The 15,977-nt window shown below is 43.4% G+C and overlaps 2 protein-coding genes across 4 annotated transcripts; one reads left to right on the top strand and one right to left on the bottom strand.

Annotated features, from left to right (window-relative positions):
• Positions 1-404: 404 nt before the first annotated feature.
• coq6 (coenzyme Q6 monooxygenase) lies at positions 405-11,080 on the bottom strand. 2 transcript variants are annotated; one of them, XM_014210590.2, is made up of 12 exons: positions 10,710-11,080; positions 10,214-10,348; positions 7,231-7,289; positions 5,443-5,569; positions 4,071-4,201; positions 3,858-3,965; positions 3,715-3,777; positions 3,511-3,618; positions 2,150-2,352; positions 1,730-1,845; positions 1,208-1,374; positions 405-546 (listed from the first exon to the last, which is right to left on the bottom strand). In XM_014210590.2, the coding sequence occupies exons 1-12, from the start codon at positions 10,906-10,908 to the stop codon at positions 517-519; spliced, it is 1,446 nt and encodes a 481-aa protein (XP_014066065.1). In that variant the 5' UTR covers positions 10,909-11,080; the 3' UTR covers positions 405-516.
• A 224-nt stretch (positions 11,081-11,304) lies between these two features.
• On the top strand, positions 11,305-15,026 carry fam161b (FAM161 centrosomal protein B). Of its 2 annotated transcripts, none has more exons than XM_014210841.2 (9): positions 11,305-11,507; positions 11,935-12,226; positions 12,333-12,841; positions 12,964-13,301; positions 13,400-13,521; positions 13,629-13,796; positions 13,906-14,005; positions 14,148-14,320; positions 14,587-15,026. In XM_014210841.2, exons 2-9 carry the CDS (start codon positions 11,946-11,948, stop codon positions 14,657-14,659), a joined length of 1,764 nt encoding a protein of 587 aa, XP_014066316.1. In that variant the 5' UTR covers positions 11,305-11,507; positions 11,935-11,945; the 3' UTR covers positions 14,660-15,026. The 2 variants fall into 2 exon arrangements, with proteins under 2 accessions (XP_014066316.1, XP_014066315.1); XM_014210840.2 differs by having other exon boundaries at positions 11,306-11,540.
• The last annotated feature ends 951 nt before the right edge of the window (positions 15,027-15,977 follow it).

Consider the following 15,977-nt stretch of genomic DNA (forward strand, 5'->3'; position numbering starts at 1 on the left):
GCCTACCTGTGAACAGTCGGTTAACTGCCTTGTTCAGGGGCAGAATGACAGATTTTTACCTTGTCAGCTCAGGGATTTGATCCAGCAACCTTTCGGTAGCCTAGTGGTTAGAGCGTTCGGCCTAGTAACCGAAAGGTTACAAGGTTGAATCCCTGAGCCGACTAGGTAGAAATCTGTCATTCTGCCCCTGAACAAGGCAGTTAACCGACTGTTCACAGGTAGGCCGTCATTGGAAATAAGAACTTGTTTTTAACTGACTTGCCTAGTTAAATAAAAGGTAAAATAATTGTAAAAATAAAACTGTCCCAACGCTCTAACCACTAGGCTACCTGCTGCCCCGGAAATGCTTGGAAAACCCCAAAATCATCTTCACACAGAAAGAAAGACACGCAGGAATAACTGTGTTCAAGTAATAACAGAGCATAAAATATAACTTTATTCATTTACACTTTTACATTCCATTCACAAAGTCATTGGGAGTACGATCAAACTGCAACGGCAGGACTCGTGTATGTGTCACTTGCTTGCAAACGCCATGATCTGAGCCTGGAGAGAAAGAACATGATCAACTCACAAATCTAAACATCCATTTTGTCAATCCATCCATACCTATCCACAAATACATGAATCCAACACCCACGCATAGCACTAGCACGTTCTACAAAAAATTATTCCTAGCATCTTTCCCATCTGTGTACGAGATCTGTAAACTCTGAACATTTAATATGGAAAAATGTCAAGCATAACTTTGGGTCTCCAGGGAGAAATGCCTTTACAACCAGTTATGGTTGCTTTGGTCTGAATCACTTAGTAGGGAATAAAGCCATTTCACATCAGCGGTCTGTAATAAAAGGGGTGTGAAAACACAAGCCAACACCACTGTAACGCAGCCCCGGGCCGGCACTGCACCCCACCCACACACTTTCTGTAACACTACATTTGGGGCTAAACTAAGCTGCCGTAGTAGTAAGTTGACAACCATGGAAATTATAGGCAGAGCTGAAGTAAAAAGACATGTAATCAGAAAAAAGGTCAGGATCGGGTGGGGTCATGAGCGAAGCCAAAGTGGGGCTTATTTCTGACATGTGGCCAAACCTTGGGAATGGAAGAAGAGATGGCTTCTACTTGAACAAGTGTTGTGGGTTCACTTTGACAAGGGACATGACATTGGAGAAAGGTGGGGTTAAAGAGGAGACGGCATACTAACTTTCATGGCTGGCAGTGTATTGGTGGCCTGCAGCCCGAAGGTGCGTAGGACAACCATGGGAGCAGCGTTAGTGGAGTACAGTCGTTTCATCAGGTCGATGGCAGCCATCATGGGCAGGTTGTGTCGCTGGCGCTCTGTCTCATATTCCAACAGGTGCTGCATGGCCCCTGCACAACACAACACAGGCAGAGCAAAACACCAGGGGTTAACAAAATCATGGAGAAAAGAGTTTCTGGACCTGTGTACATTGTTAATGCGTTTTCTGCATTGGAGCTATTTAGAACAAATCAAATAAAAGATTCACATAACAGGATTTCCATTTCTGTGAACTGTCTTTTCTGCCAAAAACTGTATGAAAAAAAAAAAACATCAAATAAACTTTGGAAGAAAGACGGTTCTTTTTATAATCAAGATCAACAGCCCAGGCTGGGAGGCTTCCCAGGCTGGGCTGTGGAAAACAGCTTCTGAGAAACCACTGGCTACAGCTACTGTGTTTGGTGTCTGTTTAGGGTAGTCACTAACCCAGATCCTTCCCGTTAAAGGCCGCCTGGCTCAGGAGCTGAGTGAGGCAGGCCACATCCCCAAAGCCCAGGTTGGCTCCCTGGCCAGCTAGAGGGTGGACGCGGTGTGCTGCGTCGCTGCAAAGAAAAATAAAGACCCCCGCCGTGTAAATCTAGTCACCACATCTACAGGGTAGGATCAAAGCAAGCATTCCCTTCAAATAGACAGAAATAATTGAATAGAGGCATTAACCGTATTTTTCTTTTGATGCAGTCGATAAGTATCTTTTTTTTTTATATGATCCTGTTATACCTTCATAGAATAAGGGCATATAATCCTTATATTTACAAAATGCCAGGTCAAATATGAGTCACAGTTTTCGAAAGCAAACCGATGTGAAGTTCAATAACGGCGTGTCCCCAGGGGTGAGTGGGGATTTACCCGATGAGTGCCACCCGGTGCCTGATGTACTCTGACGCATGGCCCATGCCCAGGGGGAACATGACCCGACTCTTTGGGCCGATCCCGGCCACGCTGGGGGGTAGCTGGCGTGCAGAGCCTGCAGACGGCATGAGGACTGACAGGGCAGTGCGGAACAGAGAGCCAGCAGTCTCCACCAGTTCACTGTGGTTCTCATTACTCCACTGGCAGAAAGAGACGAGACACAGAGAGAGAGACACAGAGAGAGAGAGATACACAGAGATACACAGAGAGAGATAGAGAGAGATACACAGAGAGAGAGATACAGAGAGAGAGACAGAGAGAGAGATACAGAGAGAGAGACAGAGAGAGAGATACAGAGAGAGATACAGAGAGAGAGAGAGAGATACAGAGAGAGAGAGAGAGAGAGAGAGATACAGAGAGAGAGAGAGAGAGAGAGATACAGAGATACAGAGAGAGAGAGATACAGAGAGAGAGATACAGAGAGAGAGAGATACAGAGAGAGAGAGAGAGATACAGAGAGAGAGAGAGAGAGAGATACAGAGAGAGAGAGATACAGAGAGAGAGAGATACAGAGAGAGAGAGAGAGAGAGATACAGAGAGAGAGAGAGAGAGAGAGATACAGAGAGAGAGAGAGAGAGAGAGAGAGAGAGAGAGAGATACAGAGAGAGAGAGAGAGAGAGAGAGAGAGAGAGAGAGAGAGAGAGAGAGAGAGAGAGAGAGAGAGAGAGAGAGAGAGAGAGAGAGAGAGAGAGAGAGAGAGGTAGAAACAGCAGGTAGAGAAAGAGACAGAGGTATAGGAGAGATAGAGGGGCATGGTAGACAGAGATAAGAGAGAAGTTAAAGAAACAAACTAGAGCAGAAATGCAGAGTGAGTGTACTTTTCCTCACTTACAAAATGGTTTGGCAGCGTTACAGGACCCTTGCTAATTAAAAGAAGAGGCTGGTCAGGCCTGCTGTTGAATTAGCTTTGTTTAAAAAACATTCCATGCAGTAATGACCAACTGGCAGACCACAGGTTTAATTAGCAAACCAGGCCTGAAACCAAGCATGACAACCGTGGTGACCCCATCGGCAGGACTAGTAAAAATAGTAGGCTTGGGAAAGCGACTTTAGGCTGGCAAAACGTTGGTATTGTCTACATGTATGATGTAGAGGAGACAGAAAACAGTGACAAGTGCACCCATTGGTATTGGCTAACCGGTTCATTGGTGCACTTGCAGCATGTTGGTAACAAAAGGATTTCCGTTCATAAATGTACTATTCATACAAATGTATCAGAAATCCATTTCTTTCTCTGCTGTATAAAGGCACTTGTTCCTCATCATTATCTGATTCGGTTGGGTCAGGCCGGGACTCACGAAGGCAGTGTTGATGGAGTCCACGAAGCTCTCCTCATCCAGCTGCAGTAGCTCCTCAGCATGGCGGTGGCTGGTCGACCACACCAGAGAGCTCTCTGTGTCCGACAACTACAGCCACAAGAGAGAAGGGGACGTTGGTTAAAATTAAGGGACAGAAAAAAGCAAAGAGCTCAGCTGCACTTTGAACCTATGATACAAACTTACTGGTAACATTGCTATGGGGCCTGTTGGAAGGAACCTCTGCCAGGCAACATTGTTCTCTGTTGGCTATAGAAACACATGATAACAATTAATATGGCCTCTATGTGTCTTGATGAAATAGAGAGGTTGTAAGATGTAAATCTCACCTCAGACAGATGCAGGACAGCCACAACAGCTGATTGGTCGTAATTCCACTTGACCGTGGGTATCCCTGCCTCCCGCCTTACCATCGAATTTGGCCCATCTGCTCCAATCTGCAAACCAGCCAATCACAGCGTTTACATCATAGAGCATTATGGTCAAAGGCAAAAAAAACATTCATAAAATAAAAGAGTTACTACTCAGGATGTTGGACTGACCAGTAGTTTGGTTTGAAGAGTCTGTCCGTTGGCCAGGGTGACCTGAACCCAGGGGATGGCGTCAGCTACCTGGTGGGACTTGGGCCAGGTGTATTTCACCACCTTGGACTTGTACTGGACCCTCACCTGATCTGAGAGACCAAACACAGAGAAGAAAAAAATGGTCAAAAGCAGAGCCAAGGGGATTTTGGGTTCACCACAGAGAATCATTTTCACTAAACAAGGAAAGGGCCAGTAAGTATTTTTCATCACAATTGGTCACACTAATCAAGACTTTGCTACTTGTTTCCTCCAAAAAGGAAGAAAATAGAGTAAGGTTTGGCTGTAAGTGACTAAGGCAGTGGAGGATCTACAAACCACCTTGTAAAACAGCACTGGTTTTCCTCTCTGGCAGGGACCAGCTGCCGAAGCTCACATTGACAGTCTTCTCAATGGTCTTGGCATGCTGCATAGCATTGATTAATAGTGTTTATCTACAAGCAGACCATACCACACTTTCTGCTTGCTGCCAGCATGCACCAAAACTCCCACTTTCTTTGAATTATCAGTAGTCGGTCATCCCGAACATGAAAGTATCTGGAATTATACTTGGCGTTGCCCACTTGGAGAGGTTCCCGTCCGCAGATTGACTACTGGTTCCTGAACACGAGCGACAAATATTGGCCTGCAGTGACTGGAGAGCAGAGTTACTACCAAACTAGCTGGCTTAGTGCACGCTTTTCATGTACTGCCTCAGAAGCAGAGAAACATCATGGCCAAAGGAAGAAAGAATTAAGTAGAGGACCAACATGATGCCTTTAAGGAAAACCTGCTGCCTGCAACCACACATCTGTTTAGTGCAAAATGTAGAAAAGCCTGTTTATAAATATGCTGTTTTACAGTCGGACGCAAGGCAGTGCTAAGGTTTCATTTCTGAACCTCCAAAAAGCCGGCCTAATTTCAACAACAATACAGCACAACACACCGTCAGCACTTTAGCATCCTTAATGGCGTGGGAGCACATGTCAATGTGAAATAGGTCATTGGACAACTGCACGTGTCTTTACATGGCACCCGGTCTATGGAGTGTACTAACTGGCACACTGAAAATATGGAGCTTGATTGAAATAGCAGGAAAAACATGGATGCGTCCAAGAGCTGCACTGGTCGTTAAAAACAGACACTGGGGAAAATACAAATAAACAAAACACAGGGACAGGATGGAACAAATATGGTGACATAACATGAGCTGCCAGACCCCGTGCTCATTAACAGGATGTCAATGAAGTCAAGATGTCTTCTCAGGAGAGTCACATCACTACTCGTGCATAGTGAGGGTTTCATGGAAAAATCAGCAATGTAACTGGACTGTGTGTGGCGCTGCGTTTCTTACCAGAGAGATTCTCCAGCTGTTTTGTCAGGGCTGCCACAATGATGTCGTTCTCCACAATGTATGCCATCTCGTCCTGCAGGTTCTCCTTATCGAATGTAATCAGGGCATCCGAGCAGGCATCCCAAACCTAAATGAGAAATCAATTATCCCTGTGGTCAACAACTCTATCCTTAAACGCATCCCCATTCCCTATATTTAGCCGGCCAAAGAGCCACAGCCTAATTGAACTGAACACATCAAATTTGTTCAGCTGCAGCCAGAGCTTGGCAGCCACTACTTAAATGACCAAACTAAGATCTAGAAAGGTCAACAACACCCTTCTAGTTCTATGGTTGACTTAGGGAGCTTACTGATGCATGATAAAATGCCATTTGTGATGTGGATTTATGGAAATATTTTTGGCCCGACAGAACACATTTGTGAACATTACCGAGCGGGTAAATATTGGTTAATGTATCCCAAAAAACTTGAGTGTCAAAATAAAACACATAATTGAGGCACATCATTTCTGAGATGGTAAATGAAGACTTTTCATGTGACGCAGGGAAGTGGTTATGCTTATGTAGGACTCTCTCTCAGACCTTATCATTCAGAAGTAACACAGCTAAACTACTTCCCCCCCAACATGCCATAAAGTAGTGGGTTTTAACCCTACAGAAAACCACTAATGGTGGTGGGTTTGCAACTTGTGACAAGTGGTTGGCTGCTTGAAAGATTTAATGAAACCAAACCGCAAATTCCAAGGAGTTTTTATGTTGGAGAAAAATATACTTCTGTTGATAAGGAATGTGTTGCTATGTACTTATTGTCCTCTTTGCTAGGAGAAATCCCCAAATGGGAGCTTTAAAACCTGCTTATCTTTCCATCTTAACACCCAGACAGGAGAGAGACCATTGGAAACAGCCTACTAATATTCAGGTTATTTTTCCTTTTTCAGCCAGTCGTTAACTATTTAGGATAGTGAATGAAGATTTTTTGGGTTAACCTCAACGCACTGCTCCTCTATCCTTGTAATATGAATCTGCAAACAAACAAGAAAAAAAAAGGAGCAGAGCAGTTATGGTATTATGGAAGAGGTATATCACCATAATCACCATATTACATTTTATGATGACATCCTTGGCCATGAGAGAAACCCTGTGTTTTTTTCTTTGGTATAAACTGACCACATCTTACAGAAGGGACTCAGCCTGCGTCCACAGCTGTAAAACACGGTCACTTTGCTACTGACATCCACACATCCTGTCATCTTACATCTTCTGCCTCCTGCTTGTCACATTCATCTTTATAATTTGTACAGGGGATGAACGCCTAGTTGAAGATGCCAAATAGATGTATTTTTCCTATTAAATATGATCCTAATTAAATACTCTGCAATTGTGGCCAGAGGGGAAAAAAAACTAACATTTCACTAAGCCAGGGAGTTTTGATAATCGTTTTAAATTGACCTCCTGTCCTTTGGGGTTTGAGGCACACTGGCATTTGCATGGCCTCTGAGGATGTATAAATTGGGCAGAGGAATGAACAAAATGCGTGTTTTAAACCGCCATTGGGTTTGCTTTTTCTTTGTGAACAATTACATGCTCGAGGGAAATGGCATTGTAAAGTACATGATTGAGTAGAGGTTAAATGGCAGGGGAGATACAATTTTCCTAAAACTTTATAGCCAAACAAGTTACTGATGCATGGAGAATGAGAGTTAGTATATAGCAGTATAACTCTAACGACCTAAATGGGCTTCTCAATAAAAAAAAAAAACTTTAGGGCTTGCAGTTTCCAAGAACTGACCTGCATCTTCTGATAGGGCTTACATCTCATGTTCATAATGTGATCCCATGCGCCAACACCTGCAAGGCACACACAACATTTTAATAGAATACAAGATCTATAAAAATCTAGGGATGTTATGTATGAGGCATAGAAGCCCCATAATTACTTGCTAGAGGAGTTTGATTAAATGAGACAAGAACTCAAGTGGGCAAAGTCAACAAAAATATAAATGCAACATGTAAAGTGTTGGTTCCATGTTTCATCAGCTGAAGTAAAAGATTCCTGAAATGTTCCATATGCAGAAAAGCTCATTTCTCTCAAAAGTTGGGCACAAATTGGTCTACATCCCTGTTCATGCGTATTTCTCCTTTGCCAAGATAATCCATCCACCTGACAGGTGTGGCATATCAACAAGCTGATTAAACAGCATGATCATTACACAGGTGCATCATGTGCTGGGGACAATAAAAGGCCACTCTAAAATGTGCAGTTATGTCACTGAACACAATGCCACAGACATCTCAAGTTTTGAGGCAGCTTGCGATTGGCATGCTGACTGCAGGAATGTCCACCAGTGATGTTGCCAGAGAATTGAATGTTAATTTCTCTACCATAAGCCACCTCCAATGTCATTTTAGAATATTTGGCAGTACATCCAACCGGCCTCACAACTGCAGATCACATGTATGGCGTTGTGTGGGCAAGCTGTTTGCTGATGTCAACGGCGGTGGGGTTATTGTATAGGCAGGCATAAGCTACGGGCAACGAACAGAATTGTATTTTATCGATGGCAATTTGAATGCACAGAGATACGTGACAAGATCCTGAAGCCCAGTGTCGTGCCATTCATCCGCCGCCATCACCTCATGTTTCAGCATGATAATGCACGGTCTCATGTCGCAAATATCTGTATACAATTCCTGGAAGCTGTAAATGTCCAGGTTCTTCCATGGCCTGCAAACTCACCAGACATATCACCCATTGTTTTGGATGCTCTGGATCGACGTGTACGACAGCATGTTCCAGTTCCCACCAATAACCAGCAACTTTGCACAGCCATTGAAGAGGAGTGGGGCAACATTCCACAGGCCACAATCAACAGCCTGATCAACACTATGAGAAGGAGATGTGTCGCGATGCACAAAGCAAATGGTGGTCACACCAGATACTGACTGGTTCTGATCCACGCCCCTACTTTTATTTTTATTTATTTTTTAAAGGTATCTGTAACCAACAAATGCATATACACTACATGGCCAAAAGTATGTGCACACCCTTTCAAATTAGTGAATTCTGCTATTTTAGCCACACCTGTTGCTGACAGATATATAAAATTGAGCTGCCCCGGTCAACTGTTAGTGCTGTTATTGTGAAGTGGAAACGTCTAGGATCAACAGTGGCTCAGCCGAGAAGTGGTAGGCCACACAAGGTCACAGAATGGGACCCACCGAGTGCTGAAGCGTGTAAAAATAATCTGTCCTCGGTTGCAAAACTCACTACCGAGTTCCAAACTCCCAAACAGCACAAGAACTGTTCCTCGGGAGCTTCATGAAATGGGTTTCCATGGCAGAGCAGCCGCACAACAAGTCTAAGATCACCATGTGCAATGCCAAGCATTGGCTGGAGTGGTGTAAAGCTCGCCACCATTGGACTCTGGAGCAGTGGAAACATGTTCTCTGGAGTGTTGAATCACGCTTCATCATCTAGGAGTCTAACAGACAAATCTGGGATTGGCGGATGCCAGGAGAACGCTATCAGCCCCAATGCATAGTGCCAACTGTAAAGTTTGGTGGTGGAGGAATAATTGTCTGGGGCTGTTTTTCATGGTTCGGACTAGGCTCTTTAGTTCCAGTGAAGGCAAATCTTAATGCAACAGCATACAATTACATTCTAGACAATTCTGTGCTTCGAACTTTGTGGAAGGCCCTTTCCTGTTTCAGCATGATAATGCCCCCGTGCACAAAGCGAGGTCAATACATAAATGGTTTGTCGAGATCGGTGTGGAAGAACTTGACTGGCCTGCAGTGCCCTGACCCCCACCCCATCGAACACCTTTGGAACGCAGACTGCGAGCCAGGCCTAATCGCCCAACATCAGTGTTGCTGAATGGAAGCAAGTCCCCGCAGCAATGTTTCAAAATCTAGTGGAAAGCCTTCCCAGAAGAGTGGGGGATGTTATAGCAGCAAAGGGGGCACCAACTCCATATTAATGCCCATGATTTTGGAAGTAGATGTTCAACCAGCAGCTGTCCACATACTTTTGACCATGTAGTGTATGTATTCCCAATCATGTGAAATCCATAGATTAGGGCCTAATTAATTTATTTCAATTGACTGATTTCCTTGTATGAACTGTAACTCAGTAAAATTTTGGAAATGGTTGCATATTGCGTTAACATTTTTGTTCAGTATACATCCAAGTCAATTTAACTGGGCTTGACATAGCCATGGGTATCCAAATCACTTCCTTCACTTCCTTATTGACATGCAGTACATCATCAGGGTGTCAAGTAAAACCCCAGGTGACATAAATAATAGTTGAGAGGATCCCATCAATGATTGATGTAGACTAGAGGCCAGATATGATCCCTGCTAAGCATGTGTGACTAGACAAGCTGGGCCTGATCACTAACCTACTTCCTGACAACCTTTTATACTGAGCCACACCACAAATAGACTTAATCAGACAGGAAGCTGGCCACTTAAACATGAGCTCTTTTGTCATTGGACAAGATGTACTGTTCTTTTTAAATGGATAAACCAATAAACCAACCCTGACAAATAATAGACAACAACTACCAAACTATCTACACACAAGTCTTCACCCCTACTGTACTTCATGAAGCTCATACTATTGCAGCCATGTGTGTCTGTTTGCAGAGAGGTTCCCTACATTTTTCTGATGCTATTGGCTGCTAATGGAAAACAGAGATTCTAATGCCATTAGAGAGATGACTTTCTCAGGGAACATGATAATAGTGTTTGGTAATATGGTTGTGTACCACTGAGGAGGGTGGCAGAGCCCGGGCTGATGGAGCTGACTCTTGTACTGTAGGCGTCTGGGACCTTGTCCATCACTTTCTTGTTGCCTGCCTCAAGCAAAAGTATCTTCTTCCCCTCCAAGTTTGGATCCAAGCCTGTCAACAATAACGAGGATGCATGAAATTGATTGATGCTCTGTCCAAAATGATAAACATACAGATTAAAAGTTGTGGTGGGAGTAGCATTGATATAGCCTACATTTTATGAGAACAAGAAATTAAAGTTCCTCTGCATGTTTGTCTTAATTATACCTTACTTGTTTAGCAACACAGAACTAAGGCAAATGCTGTATGGTGTAAATCAGCAGCAAAGCCACAACAGCAACTTAGTTGTGAGGATGAAGTCTGAGAATTTGCATCCAGCGGCGGAATGACGGCTCCTCCTCCTTTAGATGGGGGCAAATAGGGGTAGAGGGGCTGTTTGACTGGGCAGCATTAGGAGATCACCTCGACTCACCTAAAGAACAAGCCATAGCGGTCCCAACCATCCCTCCTCCAGATATAATGACATCATAGAGCTCATTTTTATGTTCCCCATGTTCTGCTGCGCACGCGAGTCCTCTGCAAATGATTCTTGTTTCTGAAAAACGGTTCAGAGAAACACACCGCCACCCGATTCCATTGAAAGACAGTGCCGTTTTAGTGAGACTGTGCATCTTTAAAACAACGTAACGACGTGGTACTCGTCTAACCCTTAAAACAACTCCAACTGTATCGTTTAGAATCAGAACTAAATGTTTCCCCTTGAATATGTCCTACTAACAGCAGCTGTGTCCATTCTATAATGCAGCCATGTTGTATATTTTGACATACGTAAGAGGCAAGTACTTCCTGTAGTGCTCAACCAATCAGAAAAAGGAACCGCACTAGTTTCACTTCACAAGTTGTCCGCACTTTGGTGCTATTGATATTTAAACATCATTCTGTTTTATTCAGGAGGACAATGTAGAAGGGATAAAAAAAATGTGTTACAAATGTGTGAACATGATAGTGCCCAATCGAGATCACTGATAGATCGAGATACCGCAAGCGTTTACTTCGGCCAATCAAACATTAGACGGTTCCAGGGGGTGGAGTCAAATATCTTAGCTTTAACAACATGTAGCGAAACATCATCTAGTGATTCGAAGTTAAATTACTTTGTAACAGTGTCAATATATGGTGTCGATACATGACAGTCTTTGTTGTGAAGCAGAGAAGCAAGAAGAGATGGACAATGGACAACAATTATAATAATAATAATCCACTGGAATAAGTATGCTGTAGTTCTAAAGTGCACGAGCATCAGGTTATATTTTCTATTTTGCAATATTCCAAAATTGTCATCTCAATATGTATTGTAGTTATGCATTGTGTAACAATACACATTTTCTGCCCTAAAACAGTTTAGCATGTAGCCTACTATGTTAACATAGACATATATGAAGAATTCTCTGGCAATGTTTTGGAGAAGCAGTTTGGTTACTAGGGCAACCCTTGCGGAGGCTCACATCATGTGCTGCTGGAGTTTTGCATAACTTTTCATGATATTAACTATCATTAATTGATCAAATGTGGGACACAGTTCTGTGGAAATAAAAATGTCTGATCTAAACAAGGGTTTATCTCACTGTGGGAGGTGTTTTTGGAAGAGTTTTGGAATACAATTAAAAATGTCTTCCCCTTTTTCCTTCTTTCCATAGCTGTTTGGTGAATGTTGGGTTCAGGAGGACACACTGCTGCTAGGATGCAAGAGCAGAGGAACATGGCTGACCTGCAGGCTTTCCTGGAGGATGGCCTGAGTTCAGAGCTGCTGCTCCAGCACCAGCTGCAGGAGATGAAGGAGGCCCACAAGCAGCAGCTGCAGGAGACAGAGAGTAGACAGAGAGAGGGCCTTGAGAAAAGGATCCAGCAGAACTCTATGCTGTCAGCAGGTTTCGACAGGAAGTCTAGTGCTGACAGACAACTGGACGAGTTTTTCAGCTCTCAGGCCAGGTATGTCAAGTCACCCAATGATGCAAATAAGTTATCACAATATATTTGTTTTGTAAGTCTCAAATATCCTATTGTTCTATGTTAAATAAAACAATCTCAAACATAGGGGACCGAGGAAATCCAGTTCCATGTCTGAACTGATGTCAGGTAGGAGGTCTACCTTCAGGAAATCCCCACAGCTCAGACAGTCAGGGAGGTTTGTCACATCCTCTGCAGCCTGGGCTTCTGCCACAACTGTTTCACACAGAGGACCACAGCATCTTCAGCACCAAGGACCGACAGAAACAGAGCAGCTCCAACTAAGCAAAGAGGAGAAAGAGGAGGCGGAATGTCAGAGGAAGTTTCGTGCTGTTCCTGTGCCTGGCCATGTGTTTTTGCCCCTCTATGATGAGATGTCGCAGGTGCGGCAGAAAGAGAGGAAGGAAGGCCATGAACAGAGGAGGGACTTCCTGCTCTCCATGCAGAAGCCCTTCAGCTTCCTGGAGAGAGATGAGAAGAAGAGAGAGAAGCTGATGCAAATGATAAGCACGGTGGCACAGAATCAAAAAGCCACCAATGTCAGGAAACCAATACCAAAAGCAATCAAAGACCATGCTGTCTCAGAACATTTAAAAGGTGTGTTGCCTAAATAATATATCTCCAGAGATCTTGCTTAGGTTCAGTAAATTGTATTATAAAAGTATTATAATCCTCCCTAAATCTTTTTTTTTTCTCACTAAATTCTGTATGCTCTGTAGAGGAGGAGCTGCGCAGGAAGGTACGCATCCAGCTGAGGGCCCAGGAGACCTTGAGGAAGTCCACAGCGCCTATAGGGAACCAAACTCATACTGAGAACCCGGAGCCTCGCACCGCCCAACGGACTAAGAAGGAGGTTCTGGCCTTCCTGGATCAGAAGCCTACCTTCCAGCCAAAGACCAACTCCCAGGTCCCTGATTTTGACAGGCTGCACAAGGCCTTTCAGAGGGAATCACTGAAGAGGGCAGAGAGGAAAAATGTTACCAAGTGTCAGCCCTTCCACCTACGGACGTCAACTCTGCCTTCGAGACCAAGCAGAAGCAGCTCTGAAAAAGAACAGGTGAGCTTACTGTAGAACTCAGCAAATAGAACTTGAAATGAAATTTCTCTTTGTATCTTTGGAAACGTTTTGTTTCCTTGTGTTATTTTTGTCCTCAGGAACCCATAGTCAGTGCCGTTTTGAAGAGAAGCAATTCCTTTGGAGGCTTAACATCACTGTCCGCAGATACGCTTCCCACCTACATCACAGATGCAGCAAGGAAACGCTGTATGGCCATTAGGTAAAAGGGAACTGTGAACTTCATTATCAGGTGTGTCTGTCTTAATAAGTAAAGATACAGGACATAGTCATACTCATCGCTGTCCTGTCCTCTCCCTGGTCCATCAGAAAGTCTGTGGAGCAGAAAGAGAGCAAGGAGCAGGAGAGTGCCGAGTGGATGCGGAGACATAGGAAGAGGTCTCAGGCCATGAAGAAGACAGTGGCTGTCCGTGCCAAGGTCATGGACCCTCATTGCAGCCTGAAAGAGGTGTATCATGAGAAGCTGAAACAGCACCGGTGAGTACTGGGAAATTCCTCAGATGAAACAGAAAAGAACAGACTGATTAAAGAGTTGTTGATCTGTCCTTAATGTTTACTTAATGTTTATGTGGCTCTGCACATGTAGGGAGGCTGACCAACAAAGGACGAGAGAGTATAAGAAGGAGCTACAGGATATGAAGGCCAGAGTAACTGTCCGTCCTTACCTGTTTGAACAGGTGTCCCAGGTAAACTATGGGCTTGCATTGACCTGGAAACTCATTTTCTAGAATTGCAAACACTTGAGAAGAGCCTTTAAGCGGTCAACTGTTGTATTATTTATTGTTGTGCACCTTGTCTATTCACTGCCCTTTGATGGAATTGCTCTAGAAAAACGCCAAGGCTGACGCGGAGCGTAAATACAGAGACAAGCTGAGGGAAGCTGGTTTGAATGAGCAGTTTGTCAAAACAAAGGGAGAAGAGTTTGGAACGGCACCAGTCTTCATATTGGATGACAATGACGATGTTGATGACCAAAGTGTTGAGAGTGACATGGAGAAAAGGTACCTACAATGACAACAAGTGTGTGTCACAGTGTTTACCAACTAACAATTCGTTTTAGTCATACAATATCTAATGCCAATAGGAATACCACTGCAGCTGGAAATCCCAGGACGCCATGTGGTATAGTTCTATATACAATGTTGCATTACATAATACTGTGAGACTGTCGTAAAGTCTTTAGTGAAGAGAAGACAAATACTGCAGTCAAGCAAAACTTTGATGCAATTACAATATAGACATTTTCTAACCGACATGTCTGATTTAGGGATGGAAACGTAGACGTCGGGGAGAAAATTGAAGAGGTAGAGGAAGAGAGCGTGAAAACCAGAGTGGAATAAATGCATTGATCAAAAAGGTAGACCTGGCATGTAATGGAACTCCATATAGCTATTCTGCTTCAAAGAGCACTATGTTCTAAAATAATTGTAGTGTAGTTTAACTATGTTGACCCAGTCTTGGACTGTCTGACATGTTTTGTTATGATTTATGCTATTTCTAAAATGGGGACATCTGGCCTCTGGAGCTGTTCAATTTATATTAAATGGAGCAAATGTGAGAAAATGAATGAAGGTTTATGGAACTGTATATGTTTATAAGTAATTTAGAATGTTATATGTTGACATTTTACAATGGTAGGGGATTATGGCATATTAAATGTTTGGCGGCATAATGTTTAAACCTTATTAAAACTGAATATCAAAGGCTTATTTGGTTTTATGAAATTAATTTAACATGGCATTATAGAGGAGAACTACTTGGTAACCAGAAAAAAAGTGTTTGAAAAACAAAAATAGGCCTACAATGCTACGAATTCTGACCGGTCCTGGTGTAGTTAGTATATCATCCCTCACTGAGAAATCAGAGGGCTGACAGTGGTCTCAGTGATATTGCAGTACAGTAGTATATATTCAATCTGTCATGCAGTCTAGTTGTATTCGTCAAACTCTGTTTGAGCAAGCCCATAAATATTTTGTCAATGGACAGGTCCTACAGTGTCTTGCGAAAGTATTCACCCCCCTTGGCATTTTTCCTATTTTGTTGCCTTTCAACCTGGAAATAAAATAGATTTTGGGGGTGTTGTATCATTTGAATTACACAACATGCCTACCACTTTGAAGATGCAAAATATTTTTTATTGTGAAACAAACAAGAAATAAGACAAACTGAAAACTTGAGCGTGCATAACTATTCACCTCCCCCCAAAAAGTTAATGCTTTGTAGAGCCACCTTTTGCAGAAATTACAGCTGCAAAGCTCTTGGGGTACGTCTCTATAAGCTTGGCACTAGCTACTGGGATTTTTGCCCATTCTTCAAGGCAAAACTGCTCCAGCTCTTTCAAGTTGGATGGGTTCCACTGGTGTACAGCAATCTTTAAGTCATACCACAGATTCTCAATTGGATTGAGGTCTGGGCTTTGACTAGGCCATTCCAAGACATTTACATTTCCCCTTAATCCACTCGAGTGTTGCTTTAGCAGTATGCTTAGGGTCATTGTCCTGCTGGAAGGTGAACCTCCATCCCAGTCTCAAATCTCTGGAAGACTGAAATAGGTTTCCCTCAAGAATTTCCCTGTATTTAGCACCATCCATCATTCCTTCAATTCTGACCAGTTTCCCAGTCCCTGCTGATGAAAAACATCCGCACAGCATGATGCTG

This window comes from Salmo salar, chromosome ssa09 (assembly GCF_905237065.1).
Source record: "Salmo salar chromosome ssa09, Ssal_v3.1, whole genome shotgun sequence".
In the NCBI taxonomy this organism is placed as follows: domain Eukaryota; kingdom Metazoa; phylum Chordata; class Actinopteri; order Salmoniformes; family Salmonidae; genus Salmo; species Salmo salar.